Below are 17,757 nucleotides of genomic sequence, written 5' to 3'. Positions count from 1 at the left end.
ACTGTGCTCCTGTGAATAGAGACCAGAACGTAAACTTGCAGTTTCTGGTCTCCACCTCCCATCTCACTGTGGAAGCTGGAAAATAGTTTGGGGGATAACACCACGTGGAGATCCAGGGCAGGGATAGGCTCATGCAGATATGGAGATCTCTGAGCCACTGGTACTTATGTGGAGGGCATCCTTTCTTTTTCTGTCCTTCTTCCTCTTCCTCACCCTCCTCTTCCTCCGCCTCTTCTTCTTCTTCAATTCCACCCCCCCCTTTTCTTTTCCAAGACAGGATTTCTTTGTGTAACAGCCCTGGCTGTCCTGGAACTCACTCTGTAGACCAGGCTGGCCTCAAACACACAGAAATCCACCTGCCCCTGACTCCAGAGTGCTGGGATTAAAGGTGTGCACCACACCACGTCACAGCTGGCCCTCTGTACATCTCCGCCACAATGGGCCCTGTTCAGATCATTTCTATACTCCCGATGCTCCTGGAGTTTCCACTGTCCAGTATTTACCGAGCACCTGCCACACTGCCAGCCCTGCCCAGTGGTAGAATGAATAAAGCTTCATATGTGGCTTTTTTTCTGTTCTGCGTGTAATCATCTTGTGCTTTTCTGCCCTGAAATCCTCACTCCGTGTCACAACCTATATTGTCACACACTTGGCAGGAAATCATTGCTAATGGCCACAGGCAGCCTCCCGGTGAATGCCCTCAGCCATTTGTCTAGTAAACAGCTTGGATAAGTGGCTGCTGCTTCAGATCAGAACGAGGCAGAACGAGGTGTGTTTGGTCTCTGCAGGACCGAGCTCAAGATGGTCATTTCCGCCTCCAGGTCCTCCGCACCAAGCTGGAGAGTCAAAGCACCCAATACCAGAATCCTTTCAACAACAGCCACAGGGTTGCTAAGGGTCTGTGCTACAATAGAGCAGTCACAGGTTTGAAGGTATCAGGCTGACTTAACCCAAAGTCCACTTCCAAGTTAGAAGCTTGTAGTGAGAATCTTGGTTTCTTTAAAATGCATAAATGTGTTTTTGTTTTAATCCCAGGCCTGGGACATGGGGCTGCTTCAGATCGTCCACAGCAGCTGACTATGATTTCCCTTGTGCGGGGGCTATTGGTTGCTGTTAAGTAGTCATATGCAAAGAAGAAACAATAAGAAGAAATTAGATGCCCTAATGTCTAAGATCAAACTCACAGGTAGTCCAATGATAATGTCACCCCCTTTCCTCTCTGTCCTGTTTTATCACCTATGTAGTGTTCAGGGCTTAGAAGGAAGAAAAGGGGTGGAGGGTAGAAGGAAAAACTCACAATGAGAGAGCCAAAGTCCAGCTATTCACGTTTGCATGGCGACCCTAGAACCTCAGAAGGCATAGGCAGGAAGATCAGGAGTCCAAGGCCTCAACATAGCAACCACAGCTAACTTAAGCTACATGATACTCTGTTTAAAACATTTTTTTAAAAGATTCCTTGTGATAACCAGTTAGAAAGCACAGGGCTGGAGAGATGGCTCAGTGGTTAAGAGCACTGACGGCTCTTCCAGAGGTCCTGAGTTCAATTCCCAGCAACCACATGGTGGCTCACAACCATCTGTAATGGGATCCAGTGCCCTCTTCTGGTGTGTCTGAAGACAGCTATAGTGTACTTATAAATAATAAATAAATAAATCTTAAAAAATAAAGAAAGCATGCCAAATGAGACGTATAGATCCATACTGTCAACCCAAAAAGAGCTGTTTAGAAATTCATTAACGAGGGCTGAAGAGATGGCTCAGTGGTTAAGAGCACTGACTGCTCTTCCAGAGGTCCTGAGTTCATATCCCAGCAACCACATGGTGGATCACAACCATCTGTTATGAGACCTGATGCCCTCTTCTGGTGTGTCTGAAGACAGCGACAGTGTGCTCATATATGATAAATAAGTAAATCTTTATAAAAAATTTATTAATGAGAATCCTATAAATCCTTTCTAAATGGAAAACATGAGCAAGAAAGATATGAAAGGCTGACTGAACACAAAGATACATTTTGGGGTGTTTTTGTGCACGCTGTATTCAAATGCTGATTTCTACACTGGAGATCTGGCTGCAGTCAGGATTTTGGTATTGTCATCATTGTGAAGCATTTCCTGACTCCGGTTTTGTAAAACATGGTCTCCATCATTTTCTGATCGGTCAATATAGAGCTGGGTAGGAGAGAAAAAGGCAGGATTTCTGAGCCCAGAGAGCCAGGGAGAAGGTCTTAGCTAGACACTGGAGAGTTCCCACTGGGACACAGATGAAGGAGGCCAGGGCAAGGCCTAGGTGGCAGGTAATGGGCCAAGTAACTGGGAAGTGGCCGTGCCAGCATAGTATGGCTAAAATAGCTCAATAGCCACCCAGCTATCATGCAAGAAGCTTATGAATAATATAAAGATCACCGTGTCATTTTTAGGAAACAAGGGAAGGCATAGAAAAAAAAAACATGCTTTTGTAAATACATTGTGTCTTGACCAAAAGAACCATGCTGTGCTCATTGCAGCAGGGCAAGTGTGGAATCCCAGTATTTTGGAGGCAGGTGTAGAAAACTGGGTGTTTATGGTCATCCTTGCACACATAGAGAACTGGGAGGCTACACATGAATCTGTCTTAAATGATAGGCATGGTAGCTAGGCAGCGGTAATGGTACACAGCACTGGGGCGTCATAGGGCAGGTGGATCTCTGTGAATCTAAGGCCAGTCTGGTCTATGGAGCAAGTTCCAGGACAGCCAGGGCTATTCAAAGAAACCCTGCTTCAAAAAACAAAACTGAAAACAAACAAAAAAAAATTTTAAATGAAAATTAAGGACACATTTGTTTACACAAAGAAACCCTGTCTTGGAAACCCAAATAAATAAACTAAATTAACCGTGGTATGTGTATTTAATCCCCGAATCTGGGAGTTAGAGATGGGCAGATCTCTTTGGGTTTGTTGAAGGCAGCATGGTCTACATAGTTAGATCCCAGTTAGAGGGGAGGGGACGGTATGTGTGAGGAAATGTTTCCCTGATTTAACCTATATATTTGCCAGATACGTGTTATCGTGGACAAAACCTTCTGACCTGTCTTTCTTCCCCTTTCCCACTTGGACTCTCCCTCTGCAGAGCGCCCGATGCTGAGATTATGCTGTATGTGTTTTATGCTGCTCTCCCATGAGGCTAAGAAAACAACACCGGAAGTCATGTGGAAGATAAATAAGTGAAAAGTGGCGATAAACCTCTTACCAGGTGGTAAACATATCGTGTGGGCCCGTGGCAAATGAGACAACTTGACCCGAGCTCAAAAACTGGCCAAAAAATCACTGCATCGGAAACAGATCTGCTAAGTGCGGACATTTCACACTCTCAAAATGGCCCTAAATCATCGGGGAAATGGTCTATTCAGTGAACAGAGCAGGAGACAGATGACCATACAGAGAGCAATTAAATATGAACCTCTTTTCCTTTACGTTAGAATAGTGGGCGGGTTCAAAATGGGATCGCACAGCAGATAGGGGCGGAAGCAGGGCAAATGTGTATTAATGTGAGTCTTTAAAATGTAAAGTTCCCTTTCGATAACAACCCAGCTAGGCAGTAGATTCGCTGTGGGAAACATTTACATCAGGAGGAGACACAGTATACTAATTTCCTTAACTACAAAAAAGGGTTAGAAATCTACAACGCAGACAGTGTGAACCTAGAAGATGAAAAGACGGAAGGACAGAAGAAGCCCAGCTCAGCTCTCCACTGTTCAAACACAAATTACAATCGAGGGGCAAGTGTCAAATGACTAACAAAGACCCCCAGGAAGTGCTCTTGAGGGTGGGATTAGTTGCGGATATGGAAAATACACAGGAACCTTTAAGGGTGGCAATTTGACCAAAACCGTCCACAACTTAACTGCACCTGTCCTCAGCCAGCATCTAAGGACTGGTTCCTCTGCAGCATTTTCTGGAAGATAAAACGACTCGGATGGAGTCAGTAGCCTGGGTTGAGTGACCTGAAAGAGCTCCCACACCTGCTTTTAACCACTGAGTTATTTCAGTGACTGCTCTTCCAGAGGTCCTGAGTTCAATTCCCAGCACCCACATGGTGGCTCCCAACCGATGCCCTCTTCTGGTGTGTCTGAAGACAGCAACAGTGTACTCATATAAAAATAAATAAATCTTTAAAAGAGAGAGAGAGATGGATCAAGGCTGGTCTACAAGATTACCTACAGATATGTCAGCGTAGCTATACTTAAAACGGTTGCAGAGAGAAGCGGCCATGTGCTTGAAGAGTGTTGGATGTGGGTAGTAAAGTCAGTTGGCTCTAGGTAGTAGGCTAGAACCTGGCAGTGAGGGAGACGGCCTTCTGGGCTTTCAGCTAATATACCGGGGAGATGTCTCCTTAAACATTTTTTCAAAATTATTTTTACTTAGCTGAGTTGTGGTGGTGTATGATTTTAATCCCAGCACTCAGGAGGCAGAGGCAGGTATATCTCTGAGTTCAGGGCTAGCCTGGTCTACAGAGGGAGTTCCAGGACAGCCAGGGTTACACAGAGAAATCCTTTTTGGAAAATAATTTTTTTTGTCTTTTTAAAAATTTTTATTTTCATTTGCATGTGCGTTCATGAAGGTTAGAAGAAGGCACTGGGTCCCCTAGAGCTGGAGTTACATGTGCTTGTAAGATGCACAGCTCAGATACTGGGATCTGAACTCAGGTCTCCTGAACGAACACAGGTATTCTTAACCACTGAGTCTCTCCAGCTCCCCACACCTTTCCAAACCAAAAGATTTTTTTATGTCATGCATCTGAGTATTTCGCCTGCACCTGTGTATTAGAAATAAGGTTAGGATCACAGAGAGACCACCACTTCAAGCGAAGTATCCAGACAGGGCAGAGTTTACTCTTGGTCAAGAGTGTGAGCTAAAGCCGGAAGTAGCAGTGTACATCTTTAATTCTAACACTGAGAGCCAGAGGCTTGTGGAGCTCTGTGGGTTCGAGGCCAGCATTGTCTACAGAGCGAGTTCCAGGACAGCCAGGACAAAGGTATGCTCAGAAAAGCAGACACACAGAGACAGGAAGAGAATTTTGTATTCTAATTCTGGGGGGGGGACGGTAACTGAGTCTTTTCCCCTTTGCCTGGGGTCTGGCCTCACAATGTTATTGACTGGCTAATCCTGAAAGAACTGAGGCCCAGGAAAGGGAGGGGGAGGGGAGGGACCACCAGATTCTTGAAATGCAACAGTGGCCCCAGATACAAACAAGGGCTTTACAGCTGCTGGTGGTAAACCATTTGCATGAAAAGACACGAGGTGGGGAAGATAAAAGATTGGATTTCCGGTCCTAAACACAAGTTTTATAGTATTTGATAGAAGAGACTCATATTTAATATCCCTTACATATGTAAGTTTACTGCATGCATGCCTGGCACCCCAAAGAGATCAAAAGAGGGATTGAAGTTACAGATGTTTGTGAGCCACCGTGTCCTTTGCTTTTTAAAAACAAAACACATTTCCTTATTGATCCAGATAGGATGGTGCATGTGCTTCATACCTGCGCTGGGAATTCTAAGTCAGCATGTTCCACATAGTGAGTTCCAGATCAGCCAGGGCTGCACAGTAAGAAGACCCTGTCTTAAGACAAACAAAACCTAGTGTCTGAATCTGTGACAGGGCACCTGAGCCGTGGTATGTATACAGAGGGCAGAGGCTAACTCCCAGGAGTCAGTTTTCTCCTACCATGGGGGTTCAAGGGACTGAACACCGCCTGTCAGCATTGGTTACCAGTGGAGCCATCTTGCCAGCCCCACTCTCAGTGTTAGCAGAATGTGTTGTGGTTGCTGCTACAGCGTTTAAATGAAAACCTCCCAGAATCCAGGCAGAGTGATATATAATCTCAAAGCTTTGGAGACGAAGGCTGGTGGGTCACGAGTTCACGCTGGAGCTGGAGAGAGGTCTCGGAAGTTAAGAGAATGTTCTGAGAAATTACGAGGACCACAGTTTGGGTCCCAGAACCCACTTAAGAAGAGTAAGTCTCACACATCCCAGTAACCCTAGCTCTGAGACAAGACAAGACATCCTAACTGAGGGGGGGGAGGGGGGAGGGAGGGAGGGAGAGAGAGCCCCTACCTTAAAGAAGAGTGAGAAGTGACAGAGAACACTGATGCCCTTTGTTTATTTTCAAGTTCTCCCAAGCGTATGCACGCACACACACACACACACACACACACACACACACACACACACACACACGTCAGTTGGGGCTTGGTGGTACACTCTTTTGATCCCAGCACTCAGGAAGCAGAGGCAGGCAGATCTGAGCACAGTCTCTGTAGTGAGTTCTAGGACAACCTGGTCTGTATAGTGAGACCAGGTCTCAAAAGAAACACACACCCTGAGCTACAGTGTGTGTGGCAACCCCAGCACTCACTTGTAGGAGTTCAGAGCAGGCCAGCCAGTTTTCCAAATGAAGCAGCAGGATGTGGCGGTGGCTCGCCAGGAGATGGTGCTTCTCTCAAGTCTGATGACCTGAGTTTGGGTTCCAGGACACACATCAGGGAAAAGTAAACTGACTCCTGCAAGTTGTCAAGTTGTCCTCTGATCTCCTATCCATGTGCCTTGTTACCTGTGCTCACTCTGGACACACAGCACTCTCTCTCTCTCTCTCTCACACACACACACACACAAATTACACAGTGTATAAAGTAAATCAAAACTAAAGGTGAGGTACACAGGCTGGGGATGTGGACCCTTGGGTAACGTGCTTAGCTCACACCCACAGAGCCGGGGTTTCTATGCGCACTGTGTACCGTGGTGTTCTTCAGGCCTGCAGGCCCTCGCCCAGGAAGCAGAGACAGGAGAATCAGCAATTCAAGGTCATTCTCGGGTTACTCTGGATTATATAACAACTCAAGAGATCCTGCTTCACTAAGCAAAAACAAAAGCAAACTAGAAAACAATTTAAAACTAAGCATTAAATTAGTAGTTAAAATGGTATTTTTAAAAAATAAAATGAAAATGAAAATTTTAATGAATAAAATGAAAATGCAAATTAACTGAGACCCAAGTGGGACCACGTGGGGTGGTTTCTCCAGCTGGTCCTGGGTTGGTGTCATTCGGACTTCCGGCTTCTTCCCCACCCCCATCATCCTCTACTCATGCAGAGCTCACCCTGGACCAGCCTCAGAGGCCACGGAGGCTCCAGATACTCCTGCACCAGCCAGCTAACCTTCACCGGCAGGAAGCCCGGCTTGTCCCCAGTGCCTCTGATTCAAACCATCCTGAGCATTTTACATGCTCCTGGTACGGTTTGCTGCCGGGGCAACGAGCACCGCCCTGTTCGCAGGTCCCTTCCTGTCCCTGCCACGTGGCTTTGCAGGGGAGAAGCCAGAGGAGCTATTCTCACCGTTGTGTCCCAGGAGACCCCCGAAGGAGGGTGACAAGCTTGACAGCTCCTCCAGGTGCTCTGGGCTGCCTGTCATTCTGCCACTCACATTCCAGGCGTGACACTGTGTGGGTAGGAACAGGTGGGGGCTTCAATGTTCTTCCCGACAGAAGTGGATGCTAAGAGGCTGGCAGGGAACTTTTGGTGGCTGTGAGGAAAGCCAGACTATGGAGAAAAGGTAGTGTTACCCTGAAATTAGCTGAAAATGCAGAATCTAAAACCCGCAAAGGCCCAGAACTATGCCCAGCAACTCGACATCTGGGCATTTATCCTAAAACAAGAGCTCCCAGGAACACATGTGGCGTGAGCATGCGCCCCCAGAGACCTTACTGGAAGCCCAGAGGCCGGAAAGGTTAGGTAAAAGGAGTTGTATATCTGCTGAGGGACAGCGCATGTCTGAAGTCTAACCTGGTGAATGCTTTAAATAATAGTACAAAGTTGACCAGTGCTCCTGCAGAAAGCTGCAGTTTCGCTCACTCACTGCCCCCCCCCTCTTTTAAATCAGAGCTGAGGGCCTTGAGTTTGCTCTACCTCTGAGCTAAATCCCCAACCCTGGCTCTCTCTTTTTAAAGTTTTGTGTGTGTGTGTGTGTGTGTGTGTGTGTGTGTGTGTGTGTGCGCGCGCGTGTTCAGAAAGCCAGGAGAAGGTGGTCTCCCCAACCTTGCTTTTTCTTTTACTTCGAAAGGGTATTTATATTTTTTGTTGTTGTTATTACTGTTTTGTTTCCTGGGGGAATTTTTGTGACAAGGTCTGTGGCCTCAAACCACACGGGGCTTGTATTACGGATCCTCAAGTCTCCACCTCCTGTAAGCCTCTCTGGAGACAAAGGGCAGCAAGAGGGGCCAAGGTCGGTGCACCTATAGCTCCCCACACTGACTTTCCTCCCAATCCAGCAGGTCCCTGTCACAGAGTCCCAGTCAAGAGGCCATCGAGGGACAAGATTTATCCTTTCAATGGTCCCTGAAGCCAAGGCAAAATGGATCCTTGTGGGTGATGCCTGGTGACTTGTGTTCCCATATACAACAGCCATTGTTGTCACTGCAGCCCCAGGTCCAAACATGCACATGCCCAGATAATACCAAAGCCCATGCCAGCTCTGCTGTGTGTACTCAGTCACCCTCCTGGTCAGTCCCTTGTCCCACTTCTTCTGTCCCACCATCTAGCCTAGCAGAACCTGAAGGTACAGCCCAGGTAGCACACAGCATGCACATACCGCACACCGCATAGCTATGGAGATTGCCACTGTCTACCTTGCTTCCACAAAACTCTTCTTTAACTCTGTCAACCCTAGTTCTGCCCCCCACCCCACCCTGCCCTTGTTTCCCCAAACCCTGTATTATCAAGTGACACCAAGAACCAATAGGTTTTATTAGTCAAATGGCAGGCAGCTCCTTGCCTTTAGTAAGTTCTCCCAACCCTGGCTCAGATGGCCCTGAAGCATTTAGGAACGACTTTAAGGATTAAGGGCGTCTATACCAATCTCTCCCCCACCTCTCCATGTGTCTTCCCATCTTCACCGAGCCTTGAGGCCAGGCTTGGGAGGTTGAGGCTGGGTTGTCCCCGTCTGTATTCTTCCAGCAAAGAGGATTTGCAAAACCCTCCTGCTTCTACTTAGTGTCTAGCTTCTCAAAAATAGGAGCAGTCTTAGGCTGGGGAGATGGCTCAGTGGAAAAGCCTGCTTGCTGTGCACCTGAGTTCAATCCCAAGAACCTATATAAAAAGCCAGGTTGCACACTTCTAATCCCAGCACTGTGAGGGTAGTGGTGGTGGTAAGGGACTGAGGGCTAGTGTGTAGAGACAAGTCAAGTTGCTTTTATTACACCCAGTGTTATGTTCTGACTTCCAGACATGAATGTGATATATACTAAAGATACCCACACATTCCCACCGGGATTAACATGTGTGTTCCAGGTTCTGTGTCGCTTGTCTTCTCTGTAGCAGCATTGGAGAGGAAGGCCTTTGAGGGTGGGGTTCTATATGAAGTGAATATCAAATTCTCTCTTCTGCTTGTGTCTGTCATGACAGATAGCATGAGGCCCTGGATCCTGGTCCCAGCTTTGAGAACAGTGAGCCAAGTTGGCGGCTTCCTTTTGAAATTAAGTCAGCCCCAGGGAACTTGTAATGCTGTACAGAATAGGCTGAGACACGGTGGGAACTGCTCACTAAGGCCCAGTTTGTTTCTTGCCAGACAGAATCTCTTAAAGCTAAAACCTGAAGTCTGCCTGCTGATCTCTTTGAAGGAATCAGGCAGAAACCAAAATGTCCACTGTAACTTTCTCCAATTGGTCTCATTATTCGGAATCTAATTCAAGGAAAATAAAATACAAAAAGGGGGAAGCCAAAACATAAAGATGTTTATTGAAGCTCTATTTATAGCGAAAATAAAATATATATAAACAAACATTCAACAAGAAAATGCCATGCAGCCATTTGAAAGTAAGATTCCACATCAACATTGAAAAACATCGAGGAAAAAAAGTAGAGTAAAAGCCAAATATACATTTACAACCTTGTCAAAGGAAAAAAATAAGCAAGAAAAAGTGCCCATGAGAAAACCTGTTTAGCTGAGCTCTTCCCATCTGTTCAAGGATTGCCACACAGTATCCCTGCTCTCCCAAAAGCCTGGAAAATCCTTAGGAGTAAAGGGAAACCCAGCCAAGCTTACTGGCTACTCCGGGAGATACACAGGACAGACAGACCCTGCATTCAGACTGACTGCCCTTCTAGATAGGTAAGACAGAGACATCCTAGGCAATGCCTCAGGCCACAAGTCCCTGCCAGGCAGCCTACACTCAGACCAGCAATAACCCTGTTGGCCACTGGTCCCAGCCCTTGGCTCACCTGTCAAGTGTTTAAACCCCAGGTTCTTCTAGGATTCCCCCAGGCCCAGCTGTGTCTCCTTTCCTGACTTCTTCCTTCTGACCCCAGAATCCGTAAGTCCCCGCTGGTCCCACTGTCACCTCCCCAGCATGCTGGTCTGTTTCCTGCTCTGGTCTCAAGACATCTGTTTCTGGAAGTCAACTAGACAACTTCATCTTGGTCTAACTTATCTTTGCTCTTGAGCCAAACTCCCTCTGCCCTTGGGTCCCAGCCCCTAGTTTACACCCACACGAGAGACTTTAGAAATCCATTCCCTAGACCCCCCTGGATATTATGCGCACCCACTTCAGCCCACTGAAGGACTGAGAGCTGCCACATCAGGGGAAAGGAGTCGCAGGACAAAAGGACATTATGACGGTGCTTTTTTTTTCCGTTTTTCTTTTTGCACAAAACAGTCCATTTATTCAAGTGTTCTCCAGCACAAGTACATTAGAAAGGAGCTTTATTATATTCTTCTGGGCACAACAAAAGAAGTGATGAATGCGAAATTGACGGACTCTCTACACCTGCTGTACGCATTGACCTTTTTAATATTTCTTCAACAGCTATGTCACAAGCATCACGTACACAGAGATACAAGGGGACACCGGAGGGTGCGGCAAGCTGTGTGCAGCCCCCGACACCCCTCCTGGCTGTCCCAGAACCAGACTGTGAAATGTACATTATTACTGTCAATAAATAGAGAAGCAACCCTAACAAAAAATACAGTGGTAGAAGGAAGCCGGGACCAGGAAAAACAAACGACAATAAAAAAAAAAAAAAAAAGAATAGGAAAAGAGAGATAGGAAGAGGAACCGAAAGAGGACCAAGGGGGGCTAGGGGAAGGTTCTGGAAGGTCCTGCACTTAGCTGCGTGGAATGTGGTAAAAGCGCTCTGCCACCGGGGTCAAAGCGGAATCGTCTGTAACAGTAAAAGTTATTACCAAATCAGCTACGGAGTTTATTTTGTAGTATGAATACATGATTTCCCACAAGTAAGCACCCGCTACTTCGATGCCTCGGCTAAAACACGTGAAATCGCTCACTTAGTTTTCAAGTACAAAGTTAAAATGCCTTTTTAATAATAATATATCAGAGTAAAATAATAGTCTCTTTTAAACTCCACTACAAGAAAACAGAACATCATTGTCCAGACAGCAGACTTAATTTAACAATATATATTTTTAATAAAATGTGTTTAGCACCGTGTTGAGTCATCCCCTCCCTCTGCATATTCTAAGGAATTTCAGCTTTTCGTTACGGTTGTTTCTGTAGATTTCTAGAGCCGGGTAACCAAATTAGTCTGTAAAATGGGACTAGGTGAGACTTTAGACCACTGCTCACGTCCTCAGGGTCGGGGACCCAGTGGAGTTTAGGAGGCCACTCTGAGTCCACAGATGGAGCTCATCCCAATAGGGGAGCCAGTTACTGGAGTTTCTGGGGTTTCCCAGAAAGAAGCTGTGAACCCCTACCAGCAAAGGGCCTTCCTTCCATGTATCTGCAGCTTGGCCTGCTTCTTGGTCTCAACACTAAAACTCCAGCATCTGGGCTAGAGACTTGTTTCCAACCAAAGGCCAACCTTAGCTATGCCATGGAAGCCTGCAAGGACACAAAGACCTGGGCTTTCTCCACACAAACACACAGGCGCTCACAATGACCCTGGTCCTTGGGGGTTCTCCCACCCTGCGCTGCTGCTCCTGGGTGGGACAGGATCAATCAGAAGGGCCACTAATTCCACCTCATCATGGGCTGACAGGCTTCAGCTGTTCTCTGCCAAGTGGGTTAGCAAGTACACCGCCTCATCACAAGCACCGGGAGCAGGCAAGCGCCAAGCTCTGATCTAAACACATGCCTGCTTGGAAAGTCAGCTGCAAGGGTCACTGTCCCAGCTCACAGCCAGGGCTCACAGTGACAGTTCCTAAAGACAATGTAGTGCCGTAACAGCTAGCTCTGCATCAACCAGACAGACCCAGGAGTTAGCTTCTGCTCTCTAGACACATGTGTAATAAAGAACAGAGAAACCAACCGTCTGTATCTTCCTATAAGCACATTCCTTCAAAGTGGCTCAGCCTAACTCCAGTTCCTAACCAGCTGTGATGACCACAGCATCCCCAGAACAGAGATGCTGTTGGGGAAGGTAGATGCTTTTGATGTTGGCCTGCAAGGGCCATTATGTCCACTCATTGCTCCTGCATCCACACTTCAGTTATTTGCCAAAAGCTACAGGGATCTTTATGCCTGCAGTACCACCTGTGGGGACTTTTGCTTTCTAATGGGGCTTTGACAGCAGAGCAGCCTCCTGCAGGCTCCCAGGCATACTGGGTCCTATGGAGAGGAATTAGCACCAGCTTGGGACCCCGCTGGCATGGAGGCCTCCTTAGGAGGCCTTGGTTCTGTGACCCTGGTGCTAGCACCCACTACATCCCTGGCACGGGTCACACAAAGATCTTCAGCCTGAGGCTTCCCACAGCACCTGCAGAGGGGTGGCTATCACTCAGTCCCCAGCACCTTAGGGAAAACAAGCCTATTCTTTGGAAAGGAAAGCCCACAGGGAACCTTTGGGGATCTTCCCATGACTTGATTCCAGCTTCAACTCCACCTACAGTGAGCTATCCCCAATGCAAACTTCCCACAACCTCCCCTCAGCCACCATAGCACCCCAGCAGCTCTCCTTGGAGGTGACCCTAGAAGCCCCACTTGGGGTAGAGATGAAGACCAAACTGGCACAGTCCCAAAGACCCCCCCAAAAGATATTGGGGGCTAACTTGACTGGTGCCTACACACTATGGTAAGACTAAGCCCAAAGACTGGGCTGGAAGGAAAGCTAGTGAAGGCCACCAGATATCCCATGAGGAATCCATTAGGGAACTTGTCAAGTCAGTATTGGTCAACTACCTGGAAGCCTCTACCCAGTCTCTTGAGAATGCCACACTAAGGCTGTTCCTCCTGAGCCCTCACACTAATCCCAGGCATTGGGGAGCACCAGACCCAGTTGAGGTGGCACTAGGCTCCTGGAAAAGGCTAGCTTCTTCACATAAGCAGTGGGCAGAGGTGGGAGGACCTTGAAGACAGTCCTAACAGGAACTGGGAAGACCTTGCCATTGCTAGAGGGGGAGGGAGCACCTTAGACTGCCTAAAGCAGCCTTCCTCCCCTCCAGTCCTCCTGCCTGGTGCTGGTGGACTCCAGGTCAGCAGGGAGCCCTGCTGGAGCAAGGGAGAACATCACATTTAGTAGGGGCTCCAACTGGGCAAGCATCCCCCTCTCCTGCATGCTCCAGCCCCACAGTCACCACCTGACGCGGCAGGAAAACTGGCTGTAATCTTAAAACTCTATCCAGAGGAAATGAGCAGAGGTGGGCTACAGAGCCCAAGAGGTCTAACAAGCCACCAGCTAAGCGTACTCCTGAGCAGTGAGCAAAAGCCTTTGTTTAGTTTTCACTAATTAGTTTTTTACTAATTACTTTAGTTTTTTACTAATTGCTTTACTCCAAAGTGAGGTTCACTGTCCCATTATAATTTTTTAAAATATTTTATTTTCCCAATGGAAGACCAATGGCCAAGACCGATTTCAATTGACTTTGGTTGGGAAGAATAGGTAGGGGGAGTTGAGGGCTGACTTGACTGGTGCCTAGAGTTGCAGGTCAGTAACCACAGGCTGCTAACAGAAGAATCTTTGACATCACCAGGGGCAAAGGGTATAGAACACAGACCTGCTAGAGGAAGCACCTGCGTGGATCAAACCTCCTCCTTTTCCTGACTTCAGCACCTAGCAACTTCCGGGATCGAGTCTACCTGTCATCAGGGCAACAGATGTATAGAGCTGCTCGGCCGACTCCAGCATCCTGATCCTGGGGAGAAGTGTGCCGGGAGCTCCCTGGTGTGCATCCAGACAGAAATAGGTTCCTGCGCATGTGTTAGACTGATAGACTGTTTGTGGGGCTGTCTGTGGGAGGGACCCAGGCTCAACACAGAGCCTGCTCCCTCCAACCCCCACTGTGTATATTTCTTATACATGACCCTATCTATGTATTTATACAGGGCCTATCATAGGCCCCATCTTTCTAGGGATGCGGTCTTGGGACCATGTGCTTGACAGCACACCTCCCAGCCCCTGCTGGTCCCAGGAGGTGCCGTCCCCCCTCCCATTATAAAATATATATCTCTATATGCCACATATCTACACTCCATCCATCCAGGCAAGCCCTCACCCTGGGGCCAACAACACCTTCCCTTCCCACTGCCAATGCCAGGCTGCCTGCCCTGGGTAGGAAGCAGACCAAAGTGCGAGCACATGGGCCCCAGGTGAAGCCAACTCAAGGTAAGAGCACAGCCATCAGACCAAACGCTAGAAAAGAAACACACGCCACTCCAACCACACACACAAGGAGAGAGGCTGCCCCGGCCTCCCTCCAGCCCTGACACACCGGACTCACGAGGAGGGGAAGAAGAGAAGAGTGACTGGCCCGGAGGGTGGGCCTCAGAACTCCCTGGCTGCCTAGCTTGTTGCTGTACTGCCCAGTGGCCCACCTGGCCTGAGGGGTGGGAGCCAGGGCACCAGAGCCACTGGTCCTTAAAAAAGCACCTGCCACCCCCCTGCACCTTGGTTTGAAACCTAAAGGGAAGGGTGTTGGGTTTTTGTTTTCTCAAAGAAAATCTTAAAACAAACAATTATAGCCAGAACCATAAGAATAATTATAATAAAGGTGTCATCAGCCTCCCAAGTATGAAACTGCAGTCTTTAGAGATGACCAAAAACATCACATTCCAGGGCCAGAGCTGCCTGTGCAGAGGGATGGTAGGGGGCCTCATAAAAGAACACACAAAAGGCAACTTAGACAGAAAGCACCAGTACATTTTGTATGTTTTTTTATTTGCTCCAGGTGGGGTTAATGGCGGGTCACTTTCCCTCACTCTGGATTATTTCTGATCCCACAAGGGGGCCTTCAATGTGGCTGACAGATTCAAAATCAGGGACATTTTCTCAAGCCATTTTTCTGAGGCAGTCATTTTAGATTCATATTCAAAGGTTATTGCACGCGAGTCTGGATAAATTCCACACTCAGCTTCCCCAGGTTCCGACCACCTCAGCTGAGCCCCTTTTTGGCAGGAGAAGCTAGGCATGGGGTGGGGGTGGGGGTGGGGGTACTATGGTTCCTCCTTTGGTTTGTTATAAACCAGGAGGGAAACACACCCTCTCCCTCTAGCTGCTTCCCTCTCCCCATCCTGGGCTGAAACCCTTTGCACAGAGGGCCAGGTAGAAGCTGATGTTTTTGCTCATCTCGCTGTTTTGAAAGCACCATTATGAAGTCGGGATGTACAGTAGTTAACAGTACCTTTTATATATATATCTCATATCTACCATATATATATAAACTGTAAACAAGAGGTAACAGCGGCTTCTAGAAACTGGTTTTTCTTCAAGGTTCCCTGTGTGGTAGGCACCTGAAATACTGTAGAAAAGTGTCTGGGGTGTTCTCAGCGCCCTGCTGCTAGTTGGGTTCTGTTTTGCATGACCAGGAATGGTGCTGTTGAGACTGCTCGGGGGGCTGGGAGAGGAGACTCTGCCTCCGAGGGTCTCTATTCTGTTCCTGTTTGTGCTCCTATCTGATCAGGCTAGAGACAACCAAAGAGATATATAGAAAAGGAAAAAAAAAAAAAAACCAATATTAAGTTTTGATAGAATTTTTCCTCTCTCCCTTTCCTCTCCAAGGCATTACTTCTTCTTGTTGTTACTGATTTTGCTACAATAACTCTCGTTTCAGTCACAGCAAGAAACAAAAACCCAAACAAACAGAAAACCCCTCTGAAAAAAAGAGTAGAAAACAAAAGGTTCACCTCCTAGGACTGGAGGGAAAGAAGGGGAGGGGCCTATTCTGCTTTTTAGATAGGACTGAAGATTAACATTGAAAACTTAAAAGAGATGATGTCCAACACTTTTGCAAGGCCAAGCCCTCCGGCATTTCCTCCTCTTGGGTTTGCTTTAAATTCCTTTTTCTCTTCTGGGTGCTGAACTTCTCTCCATCCTCTCGTTCTTGGTGTTTGTTGTGTTGTGTTTTTTTGTTTGTTTGTTTGTTTAAACTTTGTTATCATCAAAACTTCAGGTTGCCCCCATGTCCCTTACACACAAGCAAAATATTCCTTCAGCGGAGCGAAGAGGTGGCGGATGACCGGCACGCTCCACGATCGGCCCAGCAGTCTCTGCCTCGCCAAGCGGCTCATGTTGGAGACGTCTGTGTAGTGGACAGGGAAGCCAAACACCCTGTGGGAGGAAGGCACAAAGGGCTGAGTGACTGTGGGTGCAACAGTGGATATTTATTCTGAATTCAGCCATGTGCCAGGCTCTCTGTGGAGTTAAAGACAGGTAGTTTAATCCCAACTTTGAGGTTCACACCTACCAGAAACAAAGGTAGTACTTAAAAAACCAACCCCCAGACCTCTGAATGCCTCTTGGACGTGCTTCGCAGGCTCCCTGCATATGAGACCTGGAGGGTGCATGCAGCCTGAGTCTGAATACAATCTGACTCATCCCTAAATGCCCCCTCTGAGAAGAGAGGCTCTGTCCACTGACTTAGTGACTTCAGGGATCCCCACTGCCCAGGGAGTCAGAGAACAGCCTTTCTAACTATCCACATCCTGCTCAAACCTGAAGAGCCCACCCAGCTGCATGCCATAGGGCGCAGCACACAGGCACCCATACTGGCCTTCAAGCACATACAAGATACCTATTATCCAAGTCTAGGAGGCCAGGAACTGTGTTGAGGGGTTCTAGTGGGCTCTTTGGGTGATTGATTCCAAGACCCTTCTGAATAGAGACCAGCCACAAAATGTACAGGTCCTCTCCAGGAGCTTGGCATGCTGGGAAATGTTTGTTAAAATTCACTCACAGGGAATTTGGGGGAAATGAGGCTGTGGCGGCCAACGCAGAGCCTTCCTACCAACCCAGTCCTACCAGACGCAAGCACCCAGCACGCTACCTTTCCATTTCAGTGCACCAGAGGATGTCCTCCTTCTCGTTCATGAAGACAGGGAAATGCTGGTCTTTGCCCTGCTTTATGGAGTTTGACCTGGTGGTAATGGTCCTCACTTTGCTGAACTAGAAGATAAAGAGGCAGAGGAGTAAGTGCCCTCAGGATGAGCCAGCACCGCTTGCTGACAAAGGGCTGGCTGGTCCTTTCTGCCCTTCCTACTCGAAGGCACCTGGCCATCCTTGGTCTAATCAGGCTAATGGGACTAGAGGCAGCAGCTGTGGTTAGCTCACCCCACGTCTTCCAAGCCTGTGGCTCTCTCACGGGGAGCAACTGTCAAGCAAACGGATGTCAATAACTCAGCAGCTCACTGGAGGAATCTGCAGTCCAGAAAGCTAGACTGCATGCGGGGAGCCTAGCATCTGATTGCTCACGTGAGCATTCTCCAGAGAGAAACTACTTCAAAAGAGCCCTCTCTCCTTACTGGAGGCTTGTAGGTCCTAGCCAAACACAAACAAAACAACA

The 17,757-nt window shown here is 47.8% G+C and overlaps 1 protein-coding gene across 3 annotated transcripts in view; it reads right to left on the bottom strand.

The window, feature by feature from the left end:
- Positions 1 to 10,801: 10,801 nt before the first annotated feature.
- The window catches only part of DNMT3A (DNA methyltransferase 3 alpha), a 102,298-nt gene continuing 95,342 nt past the window's right edge, over positions 10,802 to 17,757 (bottom strand). For all 3 annotated transcript variants that reach the window (XM_080909381.1, XM_080909380.1, XM_080909382.1), the window contains exons 22-23: positions 17,242 to 17,360; positions 10,802 to 16,526 (exon numbers count right to left, since the gene is read on the bottom strand). In XM_080909381.1, the coding sequence (XP_080765507.1) occupies positions 16,385 to 16,526; positions 17,242 to 17,360 (261 nt within the window). In that variant the 3' untranslated portion in view covers positions 10,802 to 16,384. The remainder of the gene's footprint in view (positions 16,527 to 17,241; positions 17,361 to 17,757) is intronic.

This window comes from Micromys minutus (genome assembly GCF_963924665.1).
Source record: "Micromys minutus genome assembly, chromosome: 1".
Classification (NCBI taxonomy): Eukaryota; Metazoa; Chordata; class Mammalia; order Rodentia; family Muridae; genus Micromys; species Micromys minutus.
Note: the sequence above shows the minus strand (reverse complement) of the source record. Positions and strands in the feature narration are given on the sequence as shown.